This window comes from Thamnophis sirtalis, unplaced genomic scaffold (genome assembly GCF_051295495.1).
Source record: "Thamnophis sirtalis isolate CommonGarterSnake01/CBP01778 unplaced genomic scaffold, rThaSir2_p1.2 scaffold_14, whole genome shotgun sequence".
Classification (NCBI taxonomy): Eukaryota; Metazoa; Chordata; class Lepidosauria; order Squamata; family Natricidae; genus Thamnophis; species Thamnophis sirtalis.
Genome location: NW_028261394.1, coordinates 7,411,821 through 7,423,668, shown reverse-complemented (window position 1 = coordinate 7,423,668; position 11,848 = coordinate 7,411,821). Strand labels below are relative to the sequence as shown.

Here is an 11,848-nt window from a genome sequence, read left to right as displayed (position 1 = left end):
TCAAGGGCTGCCCCATGTAGAGCGCATATTAAAATTGTTAATTGTGAAGTCATGTCTGACCCATTGTGACCCCATGGACAGTGTTCTGGCCTTCCTGTCCTCTACCATCCCCTGGGGCCCATTTAAGCTCACGCCGGCTGCTTCGGTGACTCCATCCATCCACCTCCTTCTCTGCCGTCCCCTTCTTCTTCTCCCCTCCATCGTTCCCAGCATGAGGCTCTTCTCCAGGGAGTCCTTCTTCCTTCTCATTAGGTGGCCAAAGTCTTTGAGTTTCCTCTTCAGGATCCGGCCTTCTAAAGAGCAGTCAGGGTTGATCTCCTCTAGGACTGACCGGTTGGATGGCCTTGCAGTCCAAGGGACTCAATGCAGGAGTCTTCTCCAGCACCAGAGTTCAAAGGCCTCCATTCTTTGGCCCTCAGCCTTCCTTATGGTCCAACTTTCACACCCATCCATTACAACGGGGAAAACCATCGCCTTTACTATACACACTTGTGTTGGCAGGGTGATGTCTCTGCTTTTTAGGATGCTTCTAACTTTGCCACAGCTTTCCTCCCCAGAAGCATCTTTTAATGTCTTGGCTGCAGTCCCCATCTGCAGTGATTTTGGAGCCCAGGGAAATAAAATCTGTCCCTACCTCCATTTCTTCCCCCTCTATTTGCCAGGAGCTGAGAGGGCCAGATGCCATGATCTTAGTTTTCTTAATGTTGAGTTTCAAGCCAGCTTTTGCACTCTCCTTCTCCACCCGCATCAAGAGGCCCTTTAGTTCCTCTTCACTTTCCGCCATTAGAGTGGTATCATCTGTATATCTGCGGTGGTTGATATTTCTCCCGGCAATCTTAATTCCAACCTTTGATTCGTCTAGCATTATTTTTGTGTAACGTTTGGGTGTGTGTGTGTATCAACCAACCATCTGAAACTAGAAGGGGTTGATAAGACGAAGAGTTTGGGGACGCCTGGATTAAAAATTAAATCTCTTCCCAGCACAGATAGTCCTCAACTTATTACAATTCATTTAGTGACTCTTTAGTTTCGTTAGGACTGTTAAACTGTTCAGTTTAGTTACAACGACACCGATAAACGTGACTTGGGAATGTTTTTCATGGGAGTCTGTTGTCGATCATCCGACTGCAAATCTTGTGACCTTGGGGATGCTTCAGTGGTCGTAAGTGTGTGAAAAGCGGTCGTAAGCCCCTTTTTTTCGGCGCAGTTTGTCTCTTCAAATGTCACCGAGTGAACTGTCGTAAGTTGAGGGCAGTGCCTGTAGTACTTATAAGCGTTTCAGGAGCCGAGATCCAGCCAAATATGGAAGCGGCCCGTGGATTAAACTTCTTAAAAAGATGAGTAATAAGAACCTGGCCTCCTCAGCTTGTTCCAGTGAAACTTTTCCATTTGTGTTCCTGAAATTTGCCTGACATTTTGTTTGCCGGGGGGAGAGAAAAACACAGTAGCCAAACTTTAGCTTGTTTGCGGAATTAAAAAAAAAACCTCTTGAAGCAGACAGGGTGTGATTTATAACAGGAGCTGAGCAAAGTAAACAAGGATAAACGTTAAGGCAGCGTCAGAAGTAAAGGCAATTTTGAGTGTGAGTCAGAGCTTTGGAGCACACAGAGTTTCTTCGAACATTTTCTTTGGCTGCCCTGCAACACTAGATTACAATAATGTTGTTGTCGTTCTCTTTGCAGTTGCAAATATCCTAGGGGGGAAAGAAAATCTGCACCAAGCAACTGAGAAACAGGATTTTCTGCTTTTCTCCATCTCCCCCCCCCCTCCTTCTCCACCCCACTTACCGTGTCTGATTATGCATGCTGGGCTGTCAGCAAACTAAGCCATGATCAGGGCGAAGACCTCAGACGAGCCCGAGTAGCATGCATAATACAGTACACAATGTCCATATGTAAGTCTGCCAGCTTGCTTCAAAATCTCCAGCTTGCTCAGGTTTTATAGTTTCTCAGTCCCAGTTGAGTTCCAGATGAACTCAAGATCCAAACGCCATTCCTTCTTCTGTGTACATTTGTAGCCCTACCAGTCCAATAATTGTAAATTTGTTTTCTGTTTTGTTTTTTTTAGTTTCCTCCGCAGACCGCAGCCTCACCCGACGAACAAAAGGTTTTTGCACTTTGGGAAGCCGGCGATGTTTACGACCAGGTAGGCAAGAAAATTGGAAGTATTCTCCTGGCAAAGTTCCACGTTAAACGTTTTCTCTAACTTGAGAGTTCGGTAAAGGTAAAGCTTCCCCTCGCACATCTGTGCTAGTCATTCCCAACTCTAGGGGGCGGTGCTCATCTCCGTTTCAAAGCCGAAGAGCCAGCGCTGTCCGAAGACGTCTCCGTGGTCATGTGGCCGGCATGACTCAACGCCGAAGGCGCACGGAACACGGTTATTTTCCCACCAAAGGTGGTTCCTATTTTTCTACTTGCATTTTTTACGTGCTTTCGAACTGCTAGGTTGGCAGAAGCTGGGACAAGTAGCGGGAGCTCACTCTGTTACGCGGTGCCAGGGATTCAGACCGCCAAACTGCCGACCTTTCTGATCGACAAGCTCAGCGTCTTAACCGCTGAGCCAGAATCTTACATGTAGAAATCAGTTGCTCTAAAGCAGGGATGTCCAATCTTGGCAATTTTAAGACTTGTGGACTTCGTCTTCTGGAATTTTCATCGCTAAGCAACGTGATTCTTAAATGAGTCACCCCTGGTTTTACAACCTGTTTTTTCCACGGTTGTTAAACGGATCACTGCTGTTGCTAAGCGAATCCCATGTTGGTTAAGCCAATCCGGCTTTCCCCATTGTTTGTTGGAAGCTGGTTTTGGGGAGGTCCCAAATTGTGATCACATGACCCCAGGATGCTGCAGCCCTTTGTAAACACATGCCGGTTGCCAAGCAACCCAATTCTGATCACGTGACCCTGGGGATGCTACATCAGTTATAATGCAGCATCCTGCCATAAATTTTCTGGGCGTAAATCCCCCCTCCCCCTCCCCAAATACCATTGTACCTTTAAACAGTTGAATGATTGTAAGTCGAGGTTCAAATATGAACTTCTTAACAGTGAGGACAATAGATTGATTGATTGATTGATTTATTACATTTATATGCCGCCCTTTTCCCCGAAGGGGACTCAGGGCGGCTCACAATTCAATCAGGGAAGGGGGTACAGACAGGGGGATAAAAAAGACAAGACATAACAAACACACAACAACCATACCATTCGAGAAGGGGGGCAAAAACTCTTTAGCCCCAGGCCTGTCGGAACAGCCAGGTTTTAAGGGCTTTGCGGAAGGCCTGGAGGGTGGTGAGGGTTTGAATCTCCACGGGGGGCTCGTTCCAGAGGGTCGGAGCAGCCACAGAGAAGGCTCTCCGGGTAGTCGCCAGTCGGCATTGGCCGGCGGATGGAATTCGGAGGAGGCCTAATCTGTGGGATCTGATCGGTCTATTGGAGGTAATTGGCAGCAGGCAGTCTCTCAAGTACCCAGGTCCAATACCATGAAGGGCTTTATAAGTGACGACTAGCACCTTGAAGCGTATCCGAAGACCAATAGGCAGCCAGTGCAGCTCGCGGAGGATAGGTGTTACGTGGGTGAACCGAGGTGCACCCACGATCGCTCGCGCGGCTGCATTCTGGACAAGCTGAAGTCTCCGAATGCTCTTCAAGGGCTTTAACCAGTGGAACAGCTTGCCACCAGAAGTTGTGGGTGCTTCATCACTGGAGGTTTTTAAGAGAAGATTGGACAGTCACTTGTCCGAGATGGTATAGGACTGAGATGGCAAATCTTTTCGGTACTGGGTGCTCAAATGAGACGGTGCACATAAGTGCCGGATCACCGGAAAGCCGAAGACCAGCTGGCTGGTGCACACATGCCTGTTTTTTTGGCTGTTTTTTTGGACCATTTTCATGCCGGTTTTTTCCCCCTCTGGAAATCCATTCCTCCTCCCACACTATTCCAAGGGTGTTCATCCCAAACTGTGTAGCTAAAAGTCTGTAGAGATTCTCAGTCACCCAGGTCCTGGTTGTCTGAAAGGGTATTTTTTTCAGGAGGCAACTGGGGTTTCTGGTTTTCTTTTGAAACGTCTTCGAAACATCTTTGAAACGTGATTTATGTGGGCAAAAACGTTTTGCAGAAACACATTTTTTTTTACATTTTTTTTAATTTTTATTAAACAAACAACACACACAAAAAATCATCATCTTACATTACATCTTTGTAGAAAGTGTGTCAATTGGTTATAATTAGCTTTCGTGCATCTCTTCCACAGTCATTACATTCATATCAAATATCAAAGTTCTTAATGAGTCTTACTTTCAACATATCGTAGTTCTCATTTCACTGAAATTGTTTTGGTATCCTTTTGCCTAGAATAATTCATAGTTAAAAAACATAACCCCCTAATGGCATTTCATTAATTATTACAGAGTCATCCAATAGCCTTCAACCTTTATAACATATTCTAAACAAAAATTTGGTGACAAAATTTCTAAGCCTTCTTCTTCCCCCAAATCACTGTTTACAATCTGTGTCCACGTTCCTTTTGTTATGGTGGTACGTGTGTGTGTGTGTGTCTGTGTGTATATATAACATATATATATAAACATATATATATGTGTGTGTTTTTTTTTTATTTGTGCTGATAAATAAATACAGGGAGACTAGTATAGATCTATTTCAAGCTATTTAGCTCTCATCAGCTAGCCATACCCTTACTGGGATTTGAACCTGGGCTATACTACATACTAGGCAGACTTCTTAGCCATTAGGCCACAGGCTCTTATCCGTTATCAGCGAAGCCAGGGTGAAAGGTATCTATTAGATTTTTACAACCCCTGGTAAGCCCCAATTATGGGAGGAAGCTAACTGCTTCCATCATCTGTCAATCGGCTCGTCACAAGAGTCCATCACGACAGAAACCCAATATTTTTACTGTTGCCTTTGTTATATTTGTGTTTTGTTTTGTTTTTAATTTGTGCTGATAAATAAATAAAGGGAGACTAGTATAGATCTATTTCAAGCTATTTAGCTCTCATCAGCTAGCCATACCATTACTGGGATTTGAATATATATATATATATATATATATATATATATATATATATATATATATATATATATATATATATATATATATATATATATATATATATATATATATATATATATATATATATATATATATATATATATATATATATATATATACACACATATACATACACATACATATACATATACATATATATATATATACACACATATACATACACATACACATACATATACATATACATATATATATATATATATAATTAACTGTATCTCTTATCCTTATCGTTCCATTGTTAGTTGTTAACAATGATCAGAAACAGCCAGAAAACGGACTGAAAAAATGGCTTACTGTATATTCCGCCGTATAAGGTGACTGGGCGTATAAGACGACCCCCTAATTTCAGGCGCCCGCGAGCCGGCTGAAGGCCTCGGCGCTGCCAGGCTTTTGCAGTTTGAGCTCAGCGCCTTCCTCCTCCAGACCGCCAGCTAGACCTTACTAAGCCATCCCAGCGCTCATCCATCCACGTGCCCAGGCGAGGAGCGCCGAGGTTAACGATTGAAAGGCCGGCGTCTATGCTGGGGGCAGCGCGGCTTTTTGCTTGGCAGCGGTGCTTTTTCTTTTGTTTCGGTTCTTTTGGCATGGCCTTTCTTATACCCGGCGTATAAGACGACCCCCCATTTTGGGGGGTTAAAAAGTCATCTTATACGCCAGAAAATACGGTAATTTTCAGCTGTTTTTCAGGCTGTTTTCAGACCGTTTTCCGGTGCTCTGGCGCCTGTGAATTCCAGCTGGTCAGCACACATGCGCACGTCGGAAACTAGAAGACCAGCTGGCGACGGTGTGTGCCCACTGAGAGGTCTCTGTGTGCCACAGGTTCACCATCACGGGTATAGGATCTGCTTGAGCAGGGGGCTGGACTAGAAGACCTCCAAGGTCCTTTCCAGCTCTGCTCTGATTCTGTTTAAAAAGGGAGGAAACAAAACACGGGCAAAAATTGCCAGACCTATTGGGAACTTAGAAATAAGGCAGACATAGTACTTGGCAGCCTGCTGTTTACACGCTCACGGTTCAAGGGGGTGCGAACATGAGGTGGTTTTAATTTTTTTCTGGGATTCTGCTGGTTCAGCAGAAGTCTTATTTTTTTTAATTTATTTTTTTTTATTTTTTTAAACCAACAAAAACAAAACAACACATTTAAAAAACTTTCCTCAATTTCGTCAAGCATGTCGTTTGGTTACAAACTTTTGTGCATCAGTTTTTACAATTAAAAATAAGATCACTGGTTCACTGATTCAGCAGAAGTCTTCATCCTCCCAATTCAGCCTAAATTATCAAGCAAATTCAGCGCATGAAATCCATCGTGGTGCTTTATATCAACCCCGGTTTGATATTTTCTGACGCTTACCTGATATTATTTTTTTCTTGCCGTTTCATTGTGGGTTTTTTCCCCCTCCAGCATCGGCAAATTTTGCTTGAAATCTTTTCCAAAAACTACCGTGTGCGCCGAAACATCATCCAGAATCGACTGGCCCGGGAGTATGGTGAAGATCTAGACAAACAGGAAGTGGATAAAGTTTTGAAGGTAAAAGTTTTACTTTTGTTTAAATAGCAATAGCAGTTAGCAATAGCAGTTAGACTTATCTACCGCTTCATAGGGCTTTCAGCCCTCTCTAAGCGGTTTACAGAGTCAGCATATCACCCCCACAGTCTGGGTCCTCATTTCACCCACCTCGGAAGGATGGAAGGTTGAGTTAACCTTGAGCCGGTGAGATTAGAACCGCCGAACTGCAGATAACAGTCAGCTGTAGTGGCCTGCAGTACTGCACTCTAACCACTGTGCCACCTCGGCTCTAAAGCAGCGTCTGCAATGCAATCAGAATGTTCTTCATGGAAAAAATGTATTTCCCCCCCTTTTTTACTGTTGTGCGCACGCGCTGACCTTTTTAAGTGCAAATATGCACAAGCAAGCTCACACATGCACGCACATTTTGGGGGGGGGCATCAAAACGGTAGTCATGCCTGCAGGAACCCACCCCGATCCATCTGGCTGACAATCTTAACGGGTTTATTTTGTGGGCTTAAATTACGAGCATCCTGAAAAATTGTGCAAGGACTTATTTTCCGTTTAGGTCTTATTGTCGGGGAAACGGGGTATTTCTAAATTTATATGGCCGGCCGCTCGCTCACTCGCTCTCACTGACCCCGGGCAAGAATAAACACGGCATGGAGCAGCCCTTCTGGTTTGGATGCGGAACTTAAAATCTTTCCGAGAACCTGTACATACCTGCACACCTACTTACAATTCTGTGCTGGAACTAAGGGTGTGTGCTTAGCGTTCGCGATAGCCCAAGGAAGGTTCTCACAGGACGCTGCCTTTTAAGTCCACCCGTTCCCCTGATTTTCTTGCGTAACAGAACTGCCGGTTTAGCTGAGAAACTGGGAGGAATTTTTAATTAAATTGTTTTCCGAATTTGCTTGGTGAAGCAACTCTGGATTGCACGCCTGAAAAGGCATCGATATTCCCAGGTCTCTGGATTGACCAAACGTACAAGGTTGAGCCATCAGCCTGCTATTCACTGGTTTTTAGCGGTGGCATATGAGATACCAACTGAGATACACACACAGAGTTGTTTTTCTCTCTGCGGAATCACGGAAGAATGATGGAGAAAGAAGAGTTTACTTAATTTTTGCTTTGCTTTAGTTTAGTTTATTGCCATTGCACTTTGTACTACAAAATTAAATGCCATCTTCAGCATGCGTTATACATAAAAAAATAAAACACAAACAGACATCCTTCACATTTTATATACAATTGAATTGAAAACCCCTGATATTGCATTAATATTGCACTGTGCAGTGGAATTCAATCTAGTTACCGATAGAATAGAAGCGGTTTTTCAGCCTGTTCGTCCATTTTGATTGTCCTGTACCGTCTGCCAGATGGTAATAGTTCAAAAAAAAGGGTGCCCAGGATGAGATGGATCTTTAAGGATGTTTTGAACTTTCTTTCTTTTTTTTTGCATTTTTTTTTATTTTTAAACATAAAAAACCAACATTTAAAAAATTCTCATCCATTACATACAGCATGTCGTTTGGTTACAAGTGTTTTTGCATCCATATTCTCAATTACATATACAATCACAGATTTTTCATCTAATATAACTAAATACCTCACTTTCATTGTACAACGTATATTCAATTACAATTAATATTTTTTTTCTTTTCAATAAACCTAATTCCCTTACATTCTTGATTGTCTGTTTAATAACAATATACCTTTATATAATCACTTATCCCACTCTGAATATTTTTACGATATAAAAAAAGAAATTACCAACTATTTATATTTGTATATCACTGCTTTCAATTATGTATAATCCCACCAATCATCTATCGAGTATGCTTATGTTCATTATTGTCCTTGTACGTCATACATTCAAACAAAGATGTTATTCCTTCATTTTTCAACAAGGTATTCTAAATAGTCACTTTTGAAGTTTTGAACTTTCTTAAGGGCCTGTCTGTTGTCGAAAAGACGGGACACCCAATCCAGCTCTTCAGGGAAGGAAATGTTTATTGCGCAGGTTCAGAATGAATGGTCTGAACAATGAGTGAAAGTCAGGAAATTCCTTATATAGTTTATCGCTTTTAGCTAAAGCCATCTGTTAGTTTTGGAAACACCCCTCAAGATTTGCCCTTGAGTTACAGCAAGTATGTATACAGGACGTCATAATACATAGATCAGCCAACGGACAGCCATAGCATGTATTTTGAGGAACTAACAATATGTGTGTACCAAACAGTTTAACAGCCAAGCCAGCAAATAGGTTAAAATAGATGTTTTGCCTCAGCATATTTCATGTACAGATTTCCTTCTAACCCGTGTCTAACCGCACTATGTCCTAAAAGCAAACCTTGCAATTTCTATATGAACAGTTAAAGCTTAATATCATGAAACCCTAGTCTGGTTCAGGCTTGAGGCCTACCTTGGTTTAGCCTGCCATGTCATTTAGGGAAGGCTGTTGGAAGAGAGAGCAGAGCCCAGATGTTTGCAACCCCCCCAAAAAAATCAGCAGATGCTTGTGTTTGTTTTCATCTGTAGGCACGGTGTTAATTATTTAATAGCAGCAATTAGCAACTTCTTCGTGTGTTTTTTGGGGGGTGAGGAATTGTCATTACGCTTCCTTCCAGACAGATAAGGAGCTAAATGCACTGTGCATTTTCAGCCTTCTTTTTTTCCCCCGGAGGTGGAAAATGAGATCACATCAAATCCCCTTGGAAATGTTTAAAGGAGGTTTGTTTATTGTCTCTGAGGATCCCTGGATATCAGTCATTGCCTTGACAGCACCACAATATTTTCTTTTTTTATATATATACAGATATTTCTCTCTCTGGGCAGAATGAGAATATATCTACTGAACAAAAACTCCATATTGGCAACAGGAAGGGCATTGGGCCATTTAAACACTCATCTTCATTCGTATGCCCAGACTCCATCCCTCAAGGGATGATAGGGTCATTAAAACAAGAAGGAGAGGAATAAATCCACAGATTTATTGATCTTCTCTACTTGAGGTTGATGGTGGTTCTGAATTACGTAATTATCCCAGATCAGTGTTTCCTCGACCTTCGCCGTTTTTAAGACATACGGACTTCAACTCCCAGAATTCCCCAGCCAACCTTCGATTAGCACCAGGGTTCTGACACAGGCTTCCCCAGCAGCCCGAAGCCGAGTCCTCATCCTGATAAACCCCTTTTAATTTAATTTACAGTGAATTATCCAGCAAAGTCTTTCCTCTCCCACAGTCTTTCAAGATAGTTCACAATTACTGACCTTTATCAGGCTTGGAGAGTGGCCAGGCCGAGATCTTTCAGATGCCGCAATACTTGGCAAGAATGCAGGAATGAACTAATGGTCTCCTGCAAACTCCACTCCCCTGTCGCTCCTCTTTTATTCCCTCTGGGAGGGGCCATTCACTGTCCACCTGTGGCCTTACTCCCAAGTCGACCCATTCTTCAGCTGTTCCCTTCATCTGGCAACTCTGTGCATGCACACACTGGGAACAGGCTCCAGCTGTTCCTCTGCCTCACTGATGTCTGACTCTGAAGGCAGCTGATAACTGGCATACGTCCCTGGCCCCCCTCTCTGCCTCTAACACAGAGCCCTCCTCAGAGCCTTCCCCAGACTCCAGGACTAGCCCATCTTCCTCCCCAACCTCCTCACTGTCCGAATCTGCAGCCAGCTCTACTGGCCACTGGCGGGCCACCCCCACCAAATCAGTTCTAACCCTGGCTGCCTTTCGGAAGCGTCCTTCAAACTTCCTTCAAGGTTGTGGGATTGTATAATTTGCAATGGAAACCATGCATGAAATTAGAGCCGAGGTAGCGCCGTGGTTAAATGCAGCACTGCAGGCTACTTCAGCTGACTGCAGTTCTGCAGTTCAAATCTCACCGGCTCAGGATTGACTCAGCCTTCCATCCTACCGAGGTGGGTAAAATGAGGACCCGGATTGTTGTTGGGGGCAATATGCTGACTCTGTAAACCGCTTAGAGAGGGCTGAAAGCCCTATGAAGCGGTATATAAGTCTAACTGCTAAATCTTGTGTTGTTGTTGTTGTTGTTTTGAGGAAAAAACAACCACGATGAATGCTAGCTGGGTTCAGCTCTCTTGTTTTCGTCACACTTCGGTTGCTGCAGACGGCAATTTGAGGTGAGCTTGTTTGATTGCAACCAAACCCCTGACCAGCTTCTTCCTTTTTCTGCAGGATTGTTGCGTAAGCCAAGGGGGCATGTGGTACCTCAAAGGGACAGTCCAGCAACCAACCTCTTGACGATGGGAGTCCGCTTCAGTTGCATCTGGTTTCATCCCAGGATGGGCAAAGGGAAAGCAGAAGGATGGGGAAAACAGCTGGATGCTCTCACAGCCCTCCAGATGGAAGATCTACCAGAGACTGCCGTGCTAGCTATTTGCAACGAACATCCAAACCACTACTCTTCAACGGACAGGGGGGGATCTGTATGTCCCGCTAGCTTAATTTGGATTCCCTAATTATCTATATTTCTCAAATCTTACATAGAAGCAACCACGAGGCAAACAATCCTTATTAGGGCGGCTGGACTGTTATGGAATCATGATCGAACGGTTCGTTTTATAATGAATGCCAATAAATTTCGAGTTTGCAGGAGGAGGAGATTCGGATTTTTATCTTTACACGTTGGCGGTCTCTCGCTCTCATCACCGCCCGGCCTCTGAGGTGTCTTTGGGTTACGGTGGTCGCCTCTTGGAGGGCATGGCATAGGTCAGTGATGGCGAAACATTTCAGCACCGAGTGCCCAAACCAGAATGTGTATGCGTGTTTGTGCATGCCGGGGTACCGGAAAACCGAAGACCAGTTGGCCGGCACGCACATGCCTGGTTTTTGGCCATTTTCAGGCCGAAAAGAGCCCTGAAAATGCCCCCCCAAATGGCCTGAAAATAGCCAAAACACAGGCTGTTTTTAGCCTGTTTTCACAGCATTTTTGGGGGGCAAAAATGGCTTGGAAAACGGCCCCCAAAACGGCCAGAACACAGGCTGTTTTTCAGCCTGTTTTCGTGCCATTTTCAGGCTGTTTATGGTTCAATTTTCAGGGCATTTGTGGGCTGTTTTTTGGGCCAAAAATGGCCTCAAAACAGCCTGAGAAAAGGGCTGTATTCATGCCATTTTCAGGCTGTTTTCACACCATTTGTTGATGGTCATTTGTTTTGAGCTAAAAATGACCCGAAAAATATCCTGAAAATGGCTCCAAAACAGCCTGAAAACAGCTTAAAAAT

The 11,848-nt window shown here is 43.7% G+C and overlaps 1 protein-coding gene across 1 annotated transcript in view; it reads left to right on the top strand.

Moving 5' to 3' along the window:
* POLR3E (RNA polymerase III subunit E) overlaps positions 1-11,223 on the top strand; it is a 41,691-nt gene extending 30,468 nt beyond the window's left edge. Inside the window, exons 19-21 of the mRNA XM_087728501.1 lie at positions 2,068-2,145; positions 6,494-6,619; positions 10,803-11,223. Coding sequence (XP_087584627.1) covers positions 2,068-2,145; positions 6,494-6,619; positions 10,803-10,868 — 270 coding nt within the window. The 3' untranslated portion in view covers positions 10,869-11,223. The remainder of the gene's footprint in view (positions 1-2,067; positions 2,146-6,493; positions 6,620-10,802) is intronic.
* The last annotated feature ends 625 nt before the right edge of the window (positions 11,224-11,848 follow it).